At 36.8% G+C, this 18,181-nt stretch overlaps 1 protein-coding gene across 2 annotated transcripts in view; it reads left to right on the forward strand.

Annotated features, from left to right (window-relative positions):
* UBE2Q2 (ubiquitin conjugating enzyme E2 Q2) overlaps nt 1-18,181 on the forward strand; it is a 66,046-nt gene that overhangs the window by 44,195 nt on the left and 3,670 nt on the right. Inside the window, exons 10-12 of one of the 2 annotated variants that reach the window (XR_006203421.1) lie at nt 7,789-7,844; nt 10,057-10,105; nt 10,554-10,649. Coding sequence is in view for 1 of the 2 variants with exons in the window: in XM_042941299.1 (XP_042797233.1) it covers nt 10,057-10,105; nt 10,554-10,649 (145 nt within the window). In the remaining variant the exon portion in view is untranslated. The remainder of the gene's footprint in view (nt 1-7,788; nt 7,845-10,056; nt 10,106-10,553; nt 10,650-18,181) is intronic. The other variant, XM_042941299.1, reaches the window with a different exon arrangement.

Here is an 18,181-nt window from a genome sequence, read left to right on the forward strand (position 1 = left end):
TGGCTGGCTTCTTTCAGTTAGCAAAATGTTCTTAAAGTTTATCTATATTGTAACATATTTTAATACTTAACTCCATCTTATGGACGAATAATATTGTATTATATGGCTATACCACATTTTATTTATCCGTGGACATTTGTTTCTTTTTTTTTTCTCTTTAAAGTTTATTTATTTAAGAGAGCAAGAGTGGGGGAGGGGCAGAGATAGAAATTGGGGGGGGGCAGTGGCAGGGGAGGGAGAGAGAATTACAAGCAGGCCCTGCACCACCAGTGCAGAACCTGATGTGGAGCTCAAACCCACCAACTGCGAGACCATGACCAAGCTGAAATCAAGCTGAAATCAAGAGTCAGACACTCAACTGACTGAGCTACCCAGGAGCCCCGTACATTTGTGATACCTTGACTATCATGAATAATGCTACTATGAACATTCACATAAATGTCTGCATGTATATTCTCATTTCTTTCATACATGTGTGGAATTACTAGGTCCTCTAGTAACTGTTGAACTTCTTAATGAAATGCCAGACTGTTTTCCAAAGTGGCTGTACCACTTACACTCCCACAGCAATGTGTACATAATCACACTTTTCACTTCCTTGTCACTCTTCAGCCCCTGTAGTCTGGTATTGGCTCTTAACATTCCTCCCAAACTCTGATGTCCAACAGGGATTTCCATGTTGGTAAATCCAGGGGTCCTTTTTCAGGCTTTATCATATTTGATTATCTGATTTCTCAACAACATTGAAAACCTTTTTCTCTTGGCTTCTGACTGCGCTCCTCTCAGTCTCTAGCTGGCAACTCCTTGTTCACCTGACTTCTGCATGTTGGAGTTCTTCAGAATTTGGTATGGGTCCTTTCTCTTTTCTCGTTTCCTTCTATTCCTGTGGCTTTTTGAAAATTTTGAGATAATTGTATACTCACACGCAGCTATAAGAAATAAAAAAGATTCCTGTACACCTTTCCAGGGTAATGTTTCACAAAACTGTAGTGTAATATCACAATAAGACTGTGATACAATCCATAGAACTTACTCAGATTTTCCCAGTTTCTCTTATAACTCATTTGTATGTATGTATGTATTAAGTTCTACACAACTTGATCACCTGTGTATGTTTGTGTCTCCACCACCACAGTGAAGATACTGAAGTTCCAAATACACAAGAATCCTCCTTGTATTTTTAAACCACACCCATCTCCCTCTTATTACCCACTTTTCCAACTTCTGGCAACCACTAATCCTGCATTTTTCATATTTTGTCATTTCAGAAAAAAGGTTACATAAATGGAATCATACATTTTGGGATTGTAATTTTTAGCAATTAGTTTTTTTTATTTGTCCTGATTTCCCTGGAGGTTCATCTAACGTGTTTGACTAGTTCGTTTTAATTGCTAGGAAGTATTCCATGGTGTACCATGTACCACATTTTGTTTAATCAGCTACTACTTGAAGGACTTCTAGCTTGATTCTAGTGTTGGGCTGATGCAAATAAAGCTTATATGAGTTCTTGTATACATGTTTTTGTATGAATGTGTTTTGCTTTCTCTGGGATACATGTCCAGGAGTAGAATGGCTGGGTCATACAGTTATTGCAGCATATTGAATTTTTAAAGAAATTGACAAACTTTACCATAGTGACTATACCACTTTATATCCTTACCAGGAATGTGTGAGTGATCTAGTCTCTCCACATCCTTGCCAGCATTTGGTGTTCCCACTTGTTTTTATTTTAGCCATTCTGAGAGATGGTGATACCTCAGCGTGGTTTTAATTTGTGTTTCTTTGGGGCACCTGGGTTGCTCAGTCGGTTGAATGTCTGACTTTGGCTCACGTCATGATCTCATGGTTCGTGAGTTCGAGCCCTGCGTCAGGCTCTGTGCTGGCAGCTCAGAGCCTAGAACCTGCTTCAGATTCTGTGTCTCCCTCTCTCTGCCCCCCACTCACCCCTCACACTCTGTCTCTGTCTCTCTCAAAAATAAATAAACATTAAAAAAATTGTTTCCTTAATGTGTATTTTCTAATATCTAATATTTTCTATGTGCTTATTTGGCAATTTCATATTCTCTTCCCTGAAATATCTGTCCATGTTGCTTGCCAGTTCTTTAGTTGGATTGTTTTTTATTTTATTGTTGAATTTTGAAAAAATATTTAATATGAACTACATAGTAGTTCTTTGTTGGATATGTGGTTTTTAATTTCTTCCAGTATGTACCTTCATTTTATCCTCTTAATAGAATTACTTGTGGAGCAAAGGTTTTTAGTTTATTTATTTAAATTGAAGTATAGTTGATATATACTATCATTACTTTTGGGTGTACAACTTAGTGATTTGCCAATTTTAAGCATTATAAAATGCATACTGTGATAAGTATAGTTACCATTTGTCACCATACAAAGTTATTACAATATTATTAACTATATTCCTGTGCTGACCTTTTTATCTCCATAATTTATTTCTTTTATAACTGGAAGTTTGTACCTCTTAATCCCCTTCACCTATTCTCCCCCACTTCCCATGCCACCTTCCTCCTACCCCCTGGCCTGGCAACTACAAGTCTGTTGTATTTTTTTTGCTCTTTGTTCATTTGTTTTATTTTTTAGATTCCACATACAAGTGAAATCGTATGGTATTTGTCTTTCCCTGTCTGACTTCTTTCATTCACTTAGCATTATACCCTAGATCTATCCATGTGTCACACATGGCAAGGTCTCATTCCTTTTTAAGGCTGAGTAATATTCCTCTGTGTGTGTGTGTGTGTGTGTGTGTGTGTGTGTGTGTGTGTGCGCGCGCGCGCGTGTGTGTGTGTGCACACACCACTTCTTTATCCATTCATCTATCAATAGACACTTGGATTGTGTCCATATTTTGGCTACTGTAAATAATACTGCAGTAAACCTACCTTTTCAAATTAATGTTTTCATTTTCTTTGGGTAAATACCCAGAAGTGGAATTACTAGATTGTATGTACTTTTCTTTTTAGTACATTTCTTTTGAGGAACCTCCATACTGTCTTCCACAGTGGGTACACCAATTTCCATTCCTACCAACAGTGCATGAGGGTTCCCTTTCTCTACATCCTGGACAACACTTATGCTTCTTGTCTTTTTGATACTGGTCATTCTGACTGGTGTGAGTGGATATTATCATGTGGTTTAGATTTGCATTTTCCTGATGATTAGTGAGCCTCTTCATATGTCGGTTAGCCATCTGTAGGTATTCTTTGGAAAAATATCTATTCAGGTTTTCCATTTTTAAACTGGATTATAATTTTTCTGGTGTTGAGTTGTAGGAGTTCTTTACACACTTTGGATATTAACCCCTTATTGGATATATCATTTGTGAATAGCTTTTCCCATCGAGTAGGTTGCCTTGTTTTTTGTTTTGTTTTTTTGATGGTTTCTTTTAATGTGCAAAAACTTTTTAGTTTGATGTAGTCCTAATTGTTTATTTTTGCTTTTGTTTCCTTTGCCTGGAGAGACCTATCCAGAAAAATATTGCTAAGACTGATTTATAAGGGTTTACTCCCTATGTTTTCTTCTAGGAGTTTTATGGTTTCAAATCTTAACAATTAGGTCTTTAATCCATTTTGAGTTTATTTTTGTGTGATGTAAGAGAATGGTCCAGTTTCATTCTTTTGCATGTAGCTGTCCAGTTCTCCCAACACTATTGAAGAAATGGTCTTTTTCCCTATTGTATATTTTTGTCTTTTTTTGTCCTAGATTAATTGACCATGTAAATATGTGTTTACTTCTGGGCTCTATTTTGTTCCATTGATCTATGTGTTTCTTTTTGTGCCAGTACCATACTGTTTTGATTACTATAGCTTTGTAATATAGTTTGAAATAAGAACTTGTGGGGCACCTGGGTGGCTCAGTCGGTTAAGCGTCCGACTTTGGCTCAGGTCACGATCTCACTGTCCGTGAGTTTGAGCCCCGCGTCGGGCTCTGTGCTGACTGCTCAGAGCCTGGAGCCTGTTTCAGATTCTGTGTCTCCCTCTCTCTCTGACCCACCCCTGTTCATGCTCTGTCTCTCTGTGTCTCAAAAATAAATAAATGTTAAAAAATTAAAAAAAAAAAAGAAATAAGAACTTGTGATACCTCCAGGTTTGTTGTTTTTTTCTCAAGATTGCTTTGGCTATTCAGCCTTTTGTGGTTCCATACAAATCTTAAGATTTTTGTTCTAGTTTTCTGAAAAACATTGTTGGTATTTTGGTAGGGATTGCACTGAGTCTTTAGGTTGTTTAAATGCCTCTATTATCCAAAACAGTATTCTTCCAGTCCATGAGCACAGTATATCTTACCATTTATTTGTGTCACCTTCTATTTCTTTCATCAGTGTCTTAGAGGTTTTAGAGTACTGGTCTTTCACCTCCTTCATTAAATTTATTCCTAGGTATTCCTTTTAATATAATTGTAAATAGGATCGTTTTCTTAATTTCTCTTTCTGCTATTTCATTACTAGCATATGGAAATGCAACAGATAAAAAATCTGTTATTGATATATTGATTTTATATCTTGCAAAAAGTTTTTAGTTTTGATGAGTTTCAACTTATAGATGTTTTTCCTTCTAGGGATTATGCTTTTGGCATCAATTTTAAGAACTTTTGCCTTGTCCCAGATCTTGAAGATTTTCTCCTGTTCTGTGTTTTCTCAAAGTTCTATAGTTTTACATTTTACAGATAAGTTTGTGAATCATTTTGAGTTAGTTTTTGTATAAGGTATGAGATTTAGGTCCTAGAGTTTTGCCTAATGGTCCGATTACTCTAGTATTATTTATTGAAAAGGCTCCCATGGCTTTCAAAATACCTCCTGTGTCAGTGACTCCCAGGTTTTGTATCCTGCATTTTTATATATCTTTACTGCTCCCAGTGTCTACCTGTTTTTTGACATCTCTACTGGAATGTCTTTCTCTCTTTTTTAAATTTACTTATTTATTTTGAGAGCGAGAGAGAGCACGAGCAGAGGAGGGGCAGAGAGAGAGAGAGAGAGAGAGAATATCCCAAGGAGGCTCCATGCAGTCAGATCATCCATGAACCATGAGATCATGACCTGAGCTGAAATCAAGAGTCGGATGCTTAACTGACTGAGCCACCCAGGTGCCCCTGGAATATCTCTTACATAGGCATCTCAAATTTTGTAGCACAAAAACTTGAACTCCTCTCCTTTCCAGTCTCCCTTCCCAGCCTTTCATATCTCAGTTATTGAACTGGGAGTTATTCTTTATAACACCTTTCCTTCATTTCCCATATCCGGTCTTCTAATTCTCCTTCTCAGAGGGTTCCAAGATCCAGTTACTTGTCTCCATTTCTGTTGCTACTACCATCACTTCAGAGGATTTCTGACTGGACTCCTCTGTTCCTTCCCTCATGTAAGCTTTAAAGTGATATTTTATAAATTTGTGTTTGATTATGTTGCTCCCCTGCTTAAGCTCTTCCGTATCTTTCCATTTGCTCTTACAGGTTGATGCCCTTGCCATATTCTTTTTTTTTTCTTTTTTAATTTTTTTAAGGTTCATTCTTTTTTCAGAGACAAAGTGTGAGTGGGGGAGGGGCAGAGAGAGAGAGGGAGACACAGAATCCAAAGCAGGCTCCAGGCTCCGAGCTGTCAGCACAGAGCCCAATGCGGGGCTCAAACTCAAAAACCACAAGGTAAGATCATGACTTGAGCTGAAGTCGACTCTTAACTTGACTGAGCCACCCAGGCACCCCAACCCTTACCGTAAGCCACCTGTGATCTTGCCCTTGTCTTTCTCTTTATTTTATTATTATTATTTTTTAAAGGAGTATGTTTTTATTTATTTATTTAAAAAATTTTTTTTAACGTTTACTTATTTATTTTTGAGACAGGGAGAGACAGCATGAATGGGGGAGGGTCAGAGAGAGAGGGAGACACAGAATCTGAAACAGGCTCCAGGCTCTGAGCTGTCAGCACAGAGCCTGATGCGGGGCTCGAACTCATGGACCGCGAGATCATGACCTGAGCCGAAGTCGGATGCTTAACCGACTGAGCCACACAGGCGCCCCCCATCTCTTTAATACTCTTGTACCAGACTTCCCCTGTCTAAGCTGGTACCCCACTGGATATCTTTCAGCCCCCAGTACCCAGCAAACTTTTTTTTTTTCTTCATAACCTTTCTTGTTTTTAATATTTCTTTAAATATTTTAGAATCTTAGGCAGGCTCCACACTCATTATGGAGGCAGATGCAGGGCTGGATCCCACGATTCTGGGATCATGACCTGAGCCGAAATTAAGAGGTGGATGCTCAACCAACTGAGCCACCCAGGCACCCCTCCTCATAACCTTTCTTATACATACATTCATCTTCCTGGCGTGTTACTCCCACCCACACTTTTAAGTCCTGCAAATCTCAGCTTGTGCATTTCTCTTAGAAATGCTGCTCCTGACTACCATACTTTTAAAAAGCCCCTTGGTTATTCCTTCTCCTAGAACTCTGGGTCCCCTTTCCCATCATGAAGGACAGGGTCCTGTCAGTTTTCTTCAACGTATACTCTGCCTGGCTCAGTGTGTAGCATATATGTGTGCAGTAAATATTTGTGACTCAATGAATCAGATAGGGAAATACAGTAGGTTAGCAAGATGTAGACAATTTAGGGTAATACATAATTCTGTCTTGATATTTTTATGAGTTATTTTAATGAGCCACTAGTATCTGACTATCTTTCTTGCTTAATCCAGATCAGAGTGTAGTAACTTGAGAGAGAATCATAAAGATTGTTTTTCTCTCATTAATACATTGTGAGAGCTATTTGTAGGCAACTGAAAATGCTTTCTTTATTGGTTGATATAATGTGAATTATTACTTGTGCCCCAGTCATCCATGAAGAGAATATCACTACTTCTAGATGACCATGGGTTGTTTCTGTTTGTATTGAGGAAACATGTTAATAATCTGGTTTTAAGTGCCAGCATTTTCTTTCATTCCTATCTAAAGCCTCTGTTCTTACAATCAATAATTAATATTTCCTTGTCTCAAGGAAGGGAAGGGTCATGACTGTTTTATGTGGGCTAATAAGCCTTCCTTTTTTTAAAAAATGTGATTATTGTGAAGAATTTGACTCTAATATAAAAATTTTACATTTCTGGGGCCTAGGTAGCTCAGTCACTTAAGCATCTGACTTCGGCTCAGGTTGTGATCTCAAAGTTCTTGAGTTTAAGCCCTGCATCGGGCTCTCCGCTAAAAGCTCGGAGCCTGGAGCCTACTTCAGATTCTGTGTCTCCCTCTCTCTCTGCCCCTCCCCTGCTTGTGCTCTTTCTCTCTCTCAAAAAATAAATAAATAAACATTTTTTAAAAACTAAAAATTTTACATTTCTTAGGCTCACTTAAGAATCATGTTGTATTAACACTTTAGTACTGATACATGTTTTCTGTTGTCTCCTCATCAGTGCAGTTGAAGTGATCATTGTAGCTTGTGGATGGGCAAGTTAGCTAGCAAACATTCTTGCAAGAAGCTCCTAATAAAACAAAAATCACAAATTGCCTGAAGAGGCTAAGCTTTAGGATAGTGTTTATTTTATAACTTTGGCAACTGAAGGGTTTTTGTTTGTTTAGTTGGTTGTTCTTGTTTTTTAAATATTTTATTTTTAAGTAATATCTACATCCAGTGCCCAGCTCACACCCTGAGATCAAGAGTCACACACTTCACCAACTGAGCCAGCAAGGCACCCACAACTGAAGTTTTTTAAGCTGAAAATATTACTTTGCCTGTGAATGTGGCATATTATCTTTAAATGACCAGTAGATTATTATTTTTTTCTTTCTTTCCAGTGTTCTTGAATTGTCTCAATATTCAGCAGGAACTATTTGTTTGGAGGCAAAGAACAGTAAGGGTTTGGAACATATATCATAAAATGAATATAACTCAGTATGGAAGTAGAGTTCTATCAGCCACTCCTTTTAGGTGTAAATGCTGCTGATAGTGTGTATTATGGAAAAATTTACTTATCTCACTTTTTGTATGGGTACTAGACATTTGCGTAGTTACAGCATTGTAGAAAACGTACTTTATTTGACCTGTGAGTACAAAAACTTTCCTTCTTCCCACCTGAAAGACTCTCCATCCTCAGAATAAAGAGTAGAGTGCTAAAAAGAAATGTGGCAGTTGGATAATTGGTAACTCAGGCTGGTCTACATAACTCCTTTTCCTAAGATAAGTCCTGGAGTCCCTGTCTGCATTTTGTATTTCTGAAGTGTAAGGATCAAGAATAGTGTTAACTCATTAACAGATTACTAGAGTCTGAGCAATTTGTGGAGAAAGCAAAATCCAAATGAAAACATGGATCTTCTAATTCTGTTCAATTTGCAAGTGTTTATTTAAAACCACTATAGGGGCACCTGGGTGGCTCAGTCGGTTAAGCAGCCGACTTCAGCTCAGGTCATGATCTCGCGGTCCGTGAGTTCGAGCCCCGCGTCAGGCTCTGTGCTGACAGCTCAGAGTCTGGAGCCTGTTTCAGATTCTGTGTCTCCGTCTCTCTGACCCTCCCCCATTCATGCTCTGTCTCTTTCTGTCTCAAAAGTAAATAAACGTTAAAAAAAAAAAAAAAATTAAAACCACTATACATAAGACACTCTGAGCCCATTGGGAGAGTCAAATGATTGGAGATAGATTTTTGTGTTTTAGGAACATTGGGGAATACACAAAGAAGTTTAAAATCCCATGACTCTCCACCCAAATCTAGTGTTTTGAAGTGCTTTTCTTTTCCTCCTATAAACTTTAACTTTGGAAGTTTCCAAGGTCTGGTGTAGCCACGTAAGAGACACTTGCTTAAATTCTCCAGGAAGTGGGAATTATTGAATAATTTCCATTATTGAATAATTTCACTATAACAATTATAATGGTCTATAGTAGAAGTTTTTAGATTCCTTACTTTTCTGTAATTTGGTTAGGTCAACCCAAGGATGTGTTTCGTTAGCCAGAATACAAAATCTGCAGGCTAGAATGGTCTTGAGTTTTATTGGGGGGAAATACGGCATTTGGAAGAGTAGGGAGCAAAAGGAATCTCAGGCAAGGGGGGAAAGTCCCTGGGGACAAAAAAAGTTTGTAATGGACTCAGTGTTCACTTATATCTAATCAGACCTGTGGTCTTAGCTTACATGTTTTCAAGATTTATCAGTCCTTCTTCTATAATTATCATGCTCTTGATTTTATTTTTAGACATGATATTTCATGTATCTTGAAGTTTAAAATAACAAAGTAGAAATGAAATTATTTTGTTTGAGAAGGGGTTAAAAGGTTGAATAATGTTGATCTAAATAATGATTTCCTAAGAGAGATCCAGGAAATTGCCAGAAGTTGTCTGGTTCAGAGAACAGTTCTCAGGATTAGCAAGAGAAATTGAGGAGACCCAGAGAGGGGCTCTGTGGTCAGAACCATTTGATCCTCACAAAAGAATGGATAAAAACAATTTAAACCACAAAATGTGGGTGTTCATTATTATAGATAAGGTAAAGTTGGTGCCATTGGCTAACATGATAGTAGAGAAATATTCAGATGAATATAGCATTTCCATTCTCTGAAATATTTAGGGTAAGTTCCTAGTTTCTGACATACCTTAGCATCTTTAAGCATTCTAAGATTCATTATTTTAAAAAAAATAAGACTATAATAAAGCGATGGCATTAGAATTTTTTAACTATCCTTTGTCCTAGAACCCTAATCACTGTTCTCATTTTTGCATGTTATCTTCTAACCTTTGGTTGTATGCATACTTCCTTAGTGGTAGTACTTTAAGAATTACAAGGGGGGCACCTGGGTGGCTCAGTCGGTTAAGTGTCTGACTCTTGATTTTTTTTGGCTCAGATCATGATCTCATGATTCCTGAGTGCAAGCCCCACATTGAGCTCCACACTGACAGTGTGTCAGTGTGGGATTCTGTCTTGGGATTCTGTCTCTCCCCTCTTTCTTTGCTCCTCCCCTGCTCATTCGCTCTCATTATCTCTCTCTTTCTCTCTCAATGTAAATAAAAAAATAAAATATTAAAAATTAAGAAGAAACACTGAGATCTAGCAGATTAAGAATCCATTTCTCTTTTTAAGGTATGTGTTGGGTGGTGGAGCACTATGTATGGAACTTCTCACAAAACAGGTAACTAATTTCTTATGATACTCATATTTTTCAATCTCAGTGGAGTGTTTTGATGATGTAAATTAGATTCTGAGGGGAAAGACTCTGATGTAATACCACCCACTTAAAAAAAAGTTGTTTTCAATAGCACCTACTTTTAATAATGAAAAAGTTATTTAAGGCAAATCAGTAAAATGACATTGTACTTGGTGTTTAAGCTATGCAAGGATAGGCATTCTAAGAGCAATGTGTATATAAGGTTCTAATTTGCTCATATTTGATACTTAGAATATAGGGTTTTTTTGTTTTACAAGATTTTAGAAATGGTCCAACTTTTTTCTCTTGCATGCAGACTTCTTAACATTGTCTTGCTGTTGTAGAGCTATTTATGTGCCATTTTGTTAAGTTTTCCCAAGTGGGAATCAAGAGTACCATTATGTTTTAGAGAAGTGTTTTCTTCTTCCTGTAGGGCTGGAGCAGTGCCTACTCAATAGAATCAGTCATCATGCAAATCAATGCTACCTTAGTGAAAGGCAAAGCCAGAGTACAGTTTGGAGCAAATAAGGTACTTTTATTAAGACGATATCATACTCATTTATAATCTATATTTTCTGTTACCTTAGGAGACGTGTTGTTCTTTTAGTCTTTGTTATTCTTACTATAGAAAGACATGTGTATAATTGTAAATCTATTATTGGTATGTAAGTTAAAAAATACTAGTAAAAAAATTATACGTACTTTGAAGTTTCCCAAAATTGAGATCATGTTAGAATAGTTAATTTCCAGTGAGCATTTATATGCTAGGCTTTGATCTAAACTTTTTATTTGTATGTACTCTTTCAATCCTTTTACTAACCTAAGAGTAGGTATTATTATTCTCATTTTGTAGATGAGGAAACTGAAGCACACAGAGGTTAGATAACTTGTCTAAGATGACAGGTGGCAGAACAAAAATTGGAAGCAGACAGTCTGGTGTTAGTCTCTACTCTTACCCACTGTGTTGTGTTCTTTATTCACTATATCCGAAACATCTTTCCATGTCTAATTGTAGTTTCTCGAAACAGTTAAATGGACCAAGGACAATACTCTGAAGTTAGTATATTTTGCAAAAGTATTTGTGTGATGGAAGTTATCCTAACCTAACATTTTTAAAAATTTGGAGTTCCTAAAGGTCTGTGAATCTTGTGTTAAATGCCTATCCAAATAGTATGAAATCTAAATAATGTATTTATAAATGTATTGCACATCAAAAGCATGAGTCCACTAGAGTCTTAACTCACAGAGGAAGCAAAAAATTGAGAAGGCCATTTGAAAAATCATCTATTTGGGATAGTACTATACAATAACTCATTTTACTTGAGTTCTTTTAACAGCTATTTCTTTGCACTGGAATAAAATACCATTTTGTGTAAAGTCTAGAAGTTAATTATTGAACACTAGTGAATTACTTAACTACATTTAACTAGCATTTCTTAACAGTGTGTATATTTTAGGTGTATTAAATCTGCCGATAGAATGATTATGTAGTAGGCTATTAGAATTTTATTTTTTGTATTGACAAAATTTATGTGCAGTGCATGGTTTTTAATATAGGAAAAAATATAAAAAACTGAAGTCATCTGTAACCTAGAAATACTATTAACATTTGGTTTACTTCTTCTGGTCTTTTAAATTTCTTCCTGGCATTTATTTTTATGTAGAACTTGATGTTAAATTTCATCATGTTTTTATAAAAAATTAGCATATCTTTCATGTTAAAATATAAAAGGCTTAGATCATTTTGAGTAATTGAAAGAACATTTTAGGGGTGCCTGGGTGGCTCAGTTATGTGTCTGACTTCAGCTCAGGTCATGATCTCGTGGTTCATGAGTTCGAGCCCCATGTCAGGCTCTGTACTGACAGCTCAGAGTCTGGAGCCTGCTTCAGATTCTGTGTCTCCCTCTCTCTCTCTCTGCCCCTCTCCCACTCATACTCTGTCTGTCTCAAAAATAAATAAAACATTTAAAAAACAAAAAAAGAAAGAACATTGTACTAATAACTCACTGTGTAAACTTACCTCTTCTGGGCTTCTGTATCTTGAGCTAAAATATTTTAAGTCTCTTCTAGTTTTAAAATTCTGTAATATCAATACTCTGTTCAGTGCCACAGTTCTCTTGGAATTACTCAATGTCAATGTTATTACTTTCAACCTTTATATTTCCATTATATATAGTTTTCTTAGCAAGTACATAACATAACCATTTTATATATAATGCTAAGTCAAGCAGCTAAGCACATTTGCCTAGTAAAGTATGTCTTAGAAGGTGAATTTTTTGAATGAATGGTTATAAAACCTCACTCTTCCATTTTTTTCTTATTAATATCTGTTAAGAATTTGGAAACTTTACATGATGTAATAGGAGTTTTACCTTGTACACTTTAAAATTTTTTTTTCAATGTTTTATTTATTTTTAAGACTGACAGAGCAGGAGTGGGGAGGGGCAGAGAGAGAGGGAGACACAGAATCCAAAGCAGGCTTCAGGCTCTGGGCTGTCAGCGCAGAGCCCGATGCAGGGCTCAAACTCACGAACTGTGAGATCATGACCTGAGCTAAAGTTGGACGCTTAACCAACTGAGCCACCCAGGCGCCCCTACCTTGTAGGCTTTTAAACTCTACAGGATAATCAAGAAAGTACTAACAACTATTTCTGATATGGGGGTATTGAAGTATTGATGGGGCAGGTTAGAGATGGGAGACTTTAAATCATTTGTGCTCTTTCTTTTGACATATAACTATTCAAAAATATTTTAAATATTAAAAAAAATTGTTTAGTGTTTTGTTTTTGATAGAGATAGAGGAGAGACAGAGTGTGAATGCTGTCCGCACAGAACCTGACCCAGAGCTCAAACTCTTGAACCACAAGAATCATGACCTGAGCCAAAGTCAAATGCTTAACCGAGTGAGCCACCCAGGCACCCCTATTTAAAATATTTTTAAATATACTATCAGCTATTGGTTCAAAATAAATGAATGAGTTTATCTCTTGAAAATATTACTAAAGGGGCGCCTGGGTGGCTCAGTCGGTTAAGCGTCCGACTTCAGCTCAGGTCACGATCTCATGGTCCGTGAGTTCGAGCCCCGCGTCGGGCTCTGGGCTGATGGCTCGGAGCCTGGAGCCTGCTTCCAATTCTGTGTCTCCCTCTCTCTCTGCCCCTCCCCCGTTCATGCTCTGTCTCTCTCTGTCTCAAAAATAAATAAACATTAAAAAAAAAAAAGAAAATATTACTAAAATGATACACCTAAGTACTGGAAAACAAAAAAATTGGCTGTCAGCACACATAAAATTTGGAGATAGGGTAAGATTGATGGAGCTGAGGATCTGCAACTCTATGCAAGCAAGAGTCACTCACTGTACAGTCTTGCCATTAGCTTGCTCCCCTAGGCTCAGCCAGCAGGAGCTGAGAGCAAGCCATAAGGCAGAGGATGTTGGCCTGGGCTGGTTTTCTGGTCAGTTAACAGGGGATACAGGCTATAACATTAAATCTAGGCTGTAGTGGTAAGAAAGCTTTCTAGAGTTCTGCTATTACGACTTAGCAAGAATTTGGGGTTTGGATAAGCAAGGTAGTACCCTAACAAATGTTCATTCACCGCATGGAGGGCATGATAGTTGAGTTAAATAGTGAAATCCTAGAGCACACAACTCTTGGAGCAGCCCCTAAGCTATTTCTAACAAAGACACCTATCATACCCTGCTCCTAATGGACCTCCAGTCATTTACCTAGAGAATTCTGTGGTGAATGATCACCTTCAGATGAGACATCTGGTTTTTGTTTTTTCCTTTCAAGGAGTGGAGAGGTGCTACCTGTACTAAGTATTCCGGTGTTTTATTTATAAATGAGCAAGGTTGGCAAACCAAATGTGAGAACCTTGCATAATCCTGAGATTCTCCCAAGGAAGCTAAGATGATCTCATGTTAGTTATATCCACAGTTCTCATCAGAAGCAGGCACAGATACTCCTCAGAGGAAAAGCTTTTCTGATTTAAGCCTACAAGATTCTCAAATATTAAGATCAAGCAAATAAGAATTCAGTGTGAAAAATCCCAAGCACACAAGTAAGCAAGCCAGCATAATGAGAATTGGCAGAAACAATACATAAGAGATATATATTCCCAAAGACTTTAGGTTTTGGAATTATCAGACACAGAATAGAGACTTTAGATATTAGAATTATGAGAAAATGAATAGTTCTGTGTAAAACATAATATAAAGAAAAAAGCATCCTAAAATTGAGCAAACAATGAAACCATCAGGTATAATGAGACAAATTTGAAAAAAGAATGAAACAGAATTTATAGAAATGAAAAATATGATTGAAATGAGAAACAATGGGTGGATTAGGTATCAGAAGAGAATTGGTTAGAAGAAATAACTCAATGTTGTACAGATGAGAAGAACATGGGGATAGACATTGTGGTAGAAGTTGAGAGCTAACAATCAGAAGGAGGTCTAAAATGTCTTATTGGAACTCCAGGAGGAGATAATAAAATGTTAAAAAGCAAGAGAAATAGAAACCAGGAAGTAAGGTGGTAAAGTCACAAGAAAAAATGGACTAAAGTTACCAGTTAGAATGAATAAAACAAAATCTGGCAATTTTTAAGAAGTATGTTTAAATTATAAGGATGAAAAAACACTGAGAAGTTTTGTTTTTTAAATTTTTTTTGTTTCTGAAAGAGACAGAGAAAGAGAGCATGAGGAGGGGAGGGGCAAAGAGAGAGGGAGACACAGAATCCTAAGCAGGCTCCAGGCTCTGGGCTATCAGCGCAGAGCCTGATGTGGGGCTCAAACTTGATGTGGGGCTGGAACTCGTGAACTGCAAGATCATGACCTGAGCCTAAGTCAGACGCCCAACTGACTGAACCACCCAGGCGCCCTCTTTTCTTTTCTTTTCTTTTTTTTTTTTTTTATTGAGAGGGGATAATAAAGATATGCCAGTATACACTAATAACAACAACAAAATATGTGATATATATATATATATAGTATCAAAATAGGATTTTAGAACAGAAAGCACTACTTAATAATAAAAGTCTCAGTTAACCAGGAGGTATAATAATATTTTACTTTACCTATTAAAATAGCATCAAAATACAGATAAAAAAACTTGATGAATGAAACTAAGAACATTGTGTGTTGACTATTTTTAAAAAAAGAAAAAAGAAAGACTGGTGAAACCACAGGAGAAATTGACCCAGGTAACCATAATGAGAGATTTTAGTGTACCTTGTTCATAGTAAATTAAATATGTCAAAATGTAGAAAATTTGAATAACCAATTAAGTTTGGTCAAATGGACAGATGTAGAACTCTGTACCCAATAATTAGATACTATATAATCTTTCCCAAGCATTTATGGAATATGGGGAAAAATTATAAATTCATAAATTAAGAATATTTAAAAACAAGCCATATAATTTGAATATGATACAGTTAAGGTTAGAAGACAGTAATGAAAAGATTAATAAAAATCTGCATGAATTTGGAAATTAAACGCAATTCTAAATCATGGTTAAAAAATCATATGAAAATTTAAAAAGACTTAGAACTGAACCATAATGAAAATACTAAAATTCTCCCTTTGTCCCTCTCTCCTTCTTTCTCCTCTTCTCTCTTCTCTTCTTCTTCCCTTCTTCTCTTCTCTCTCTCTCTGGAACATTCGTGAAACTTATCCTCTTCAATGAAGAAAACTTCAATTTTGGAAGTAGGAAAAGGACAGATCATTTTCTGATCCTAATTAAATAAAAAACTATAATAACCAGCTCAAAACAAATGTCCCTTTTGTGGAATTATGGAACTCAAACAGCCCTTAATGGGGCTTTGAAATGAAGACTGCAGAATAGCTAGAGATTAGCAATGAAATGCCTACACACTAGAAACTAAATGAGAGGGCAGAGGGAATACTCCTTGCTCTAAAATCCTTGTATCATTAAAAAAAAAAAAAAAAAGAAAAAAGAAAAGAACAAGAATGAATCAGACCTCAAAGTCAGTGTTAGAAAGGACAATCAAGGGGCACCTGGGTGGTTCAGTTGGTTAAGCATCTGACTCTTGATTTCAGCTCAGTCATGATCTTCTAGTTCGTGGGTTTGAACCCCACATCAGGATTCTCTCTCTCCCTCTGTCCCCCCTCCATCACACACACTCCCTCTCAAAAATAAATAAACATTTTTTTTAAAAAGTACAAAAAGGGCACCTGAGTGGCTCATTTGGACTTTGGCCCAGGTCATGATCTCCCAGTCCATGGGTTTGAGCCCCTCATCGGGGTCTGAGCTAACAGCTCAGAGCATGGAGCCTACTTCAGATTCTATGTCTGTCTGTCTGTCTGTCTGTCTGTCTCTCTCTCTCTCTCTCTCTCTCTCTGTTCCTCCCCCAATTGTGTTCTCTTTCTCTCAAAAATAATAATAATAAAAAAAAACTGAAGGAAAGTAGAAGGGAGGGTTTAATAATGATATATGCAGAAATCAGTGAGTTAAAAAATAGGGCTAACTCCCCATTACACTAAAGCCCCTGCAGTAACATTCTCTTTAAACTAGAATTTGAAGGGGCGCCTGGTTGAGCGTACAACTTCAGCTCAGGTCGTGATCTCGCGGTTTGTGAGTTCAAGCCCCGCGTGGGGCTCTGGGCTGACAGCTCGGAGCCTGGAGCCTGCTTCAGATTCTGTCTCCTTCTCTCTCTACCCCTCCCCCACTTGTGCTCTGTCTTTCTCTATCAAAAATGAATAAACGTAATAAAAATAAATTTAAAAAACTAGAATTTGAAGATCATGCTATTGACAACTGAGAAGGCTAATATTCTTATTTTTCTCTTCTTATCTTGTAGATGGGCAGTAGGGTTAGGAAATGACTGCTTTTTGATCATTTGCAAGTTTCTGTGTGTGCATATTTTGCTATATGTAATCTGTTTCTTTTGTATTTTTGTCCTTTGGTGAAAATATAGATTGGAAAAACATTACTTTTTATTAACTTGGAAAGAACATTTTATGTTTGTTTTTCAGATGCATTATGGGAGGGTTTTTACTATTTTTAAAGAGCTCTTAAAAATTTAAAAAGGCTACACTGTAGAAAAAGATATAAAACGTCTATTTGCAGAAATAGAAATAAATGGCTTATAAACATATGGAGACACACTAAGCCTCACTCAGTGATAGAAATGCAAATCTCACTTACACTGAGAGTTCATCGTCCACCTATGACATTGTCACAAATAAGAGGTTTGTAAACGCTATGTAGAGGCATTCTCATACATGCCAAGCAGCAAGGCCATTTCCACAGTCTTACAGACAAAATTACAAAGGCATATGTCTTTTGACCCAGCAATTCCACTCAGACTATTTACCAGTGCTTTGGAAATATTTGTACAAGGTTGCTCACTGTAACATTGTAACAAAATATTGAAAACAACCTAAATGTCCTCCAATTGGGGAATAAATAAATATTTGACTTTCCATACAATGGAATATTTCACGGTTTAAAAAAACAGAAAGGTTCAGCTTTTTGTGCAGTGATCGGGAACAAGGTGCAGGATACCTTAAGTGAGAAGAGGCAGAACAGGGTCTATAGCATGCTACCTACCATTTGTTGGGGGGTGATAAGCAAGGGATGGTGGCTAGTAACATAAGCTATATGTGACTTTTCTTATTTAATCTTAAGGAGATATAAGAAACAGTTAACTTGGGTAGGGAAAGGAGGATGGATGAGAGGAGGAGCTGGATGGTTGGAGGACAGGTAGGAAGGAGAATTTTCACTTAGAATGTTTTATACATTTTTAATTTTTGTACTGTGAATTTATTCTATAACATAATAGGTATGTACCACTATGAAGAATGCTCATGACATATTAATTGTAGGTTATGATGTCACTCAGTTGCACTACTAGAGAAAAAATTAATCCTAAATTTGGCTCCTTAAAAGAAGACTCCTTTAGTAATGGCTTGGTACCACTTATGGACATCTTTAACTCAAGATGTCATTGATATGTATAGTCCTCAAAGCTTAAAGTTAACCTTATCTGAAGGTAATATTTTGTAATTTAGTTTTTTGTTTTATTATGAGGAGGAGAGTTTA

The sequence above is a fragment of the Panthera leo genome, chromosome B3 (genome assembly GCF_018350215.1).
Source record: "Panthera leo isolate Ple1 chromosome B3, P.leo_Ple1_pat1.1, whole genome shotgun sequence".
NCBI lineage: Eukaryota > Metazoa > Chordata > Mammalia > Carnivora > Felidae > Panthera > Panthera leo.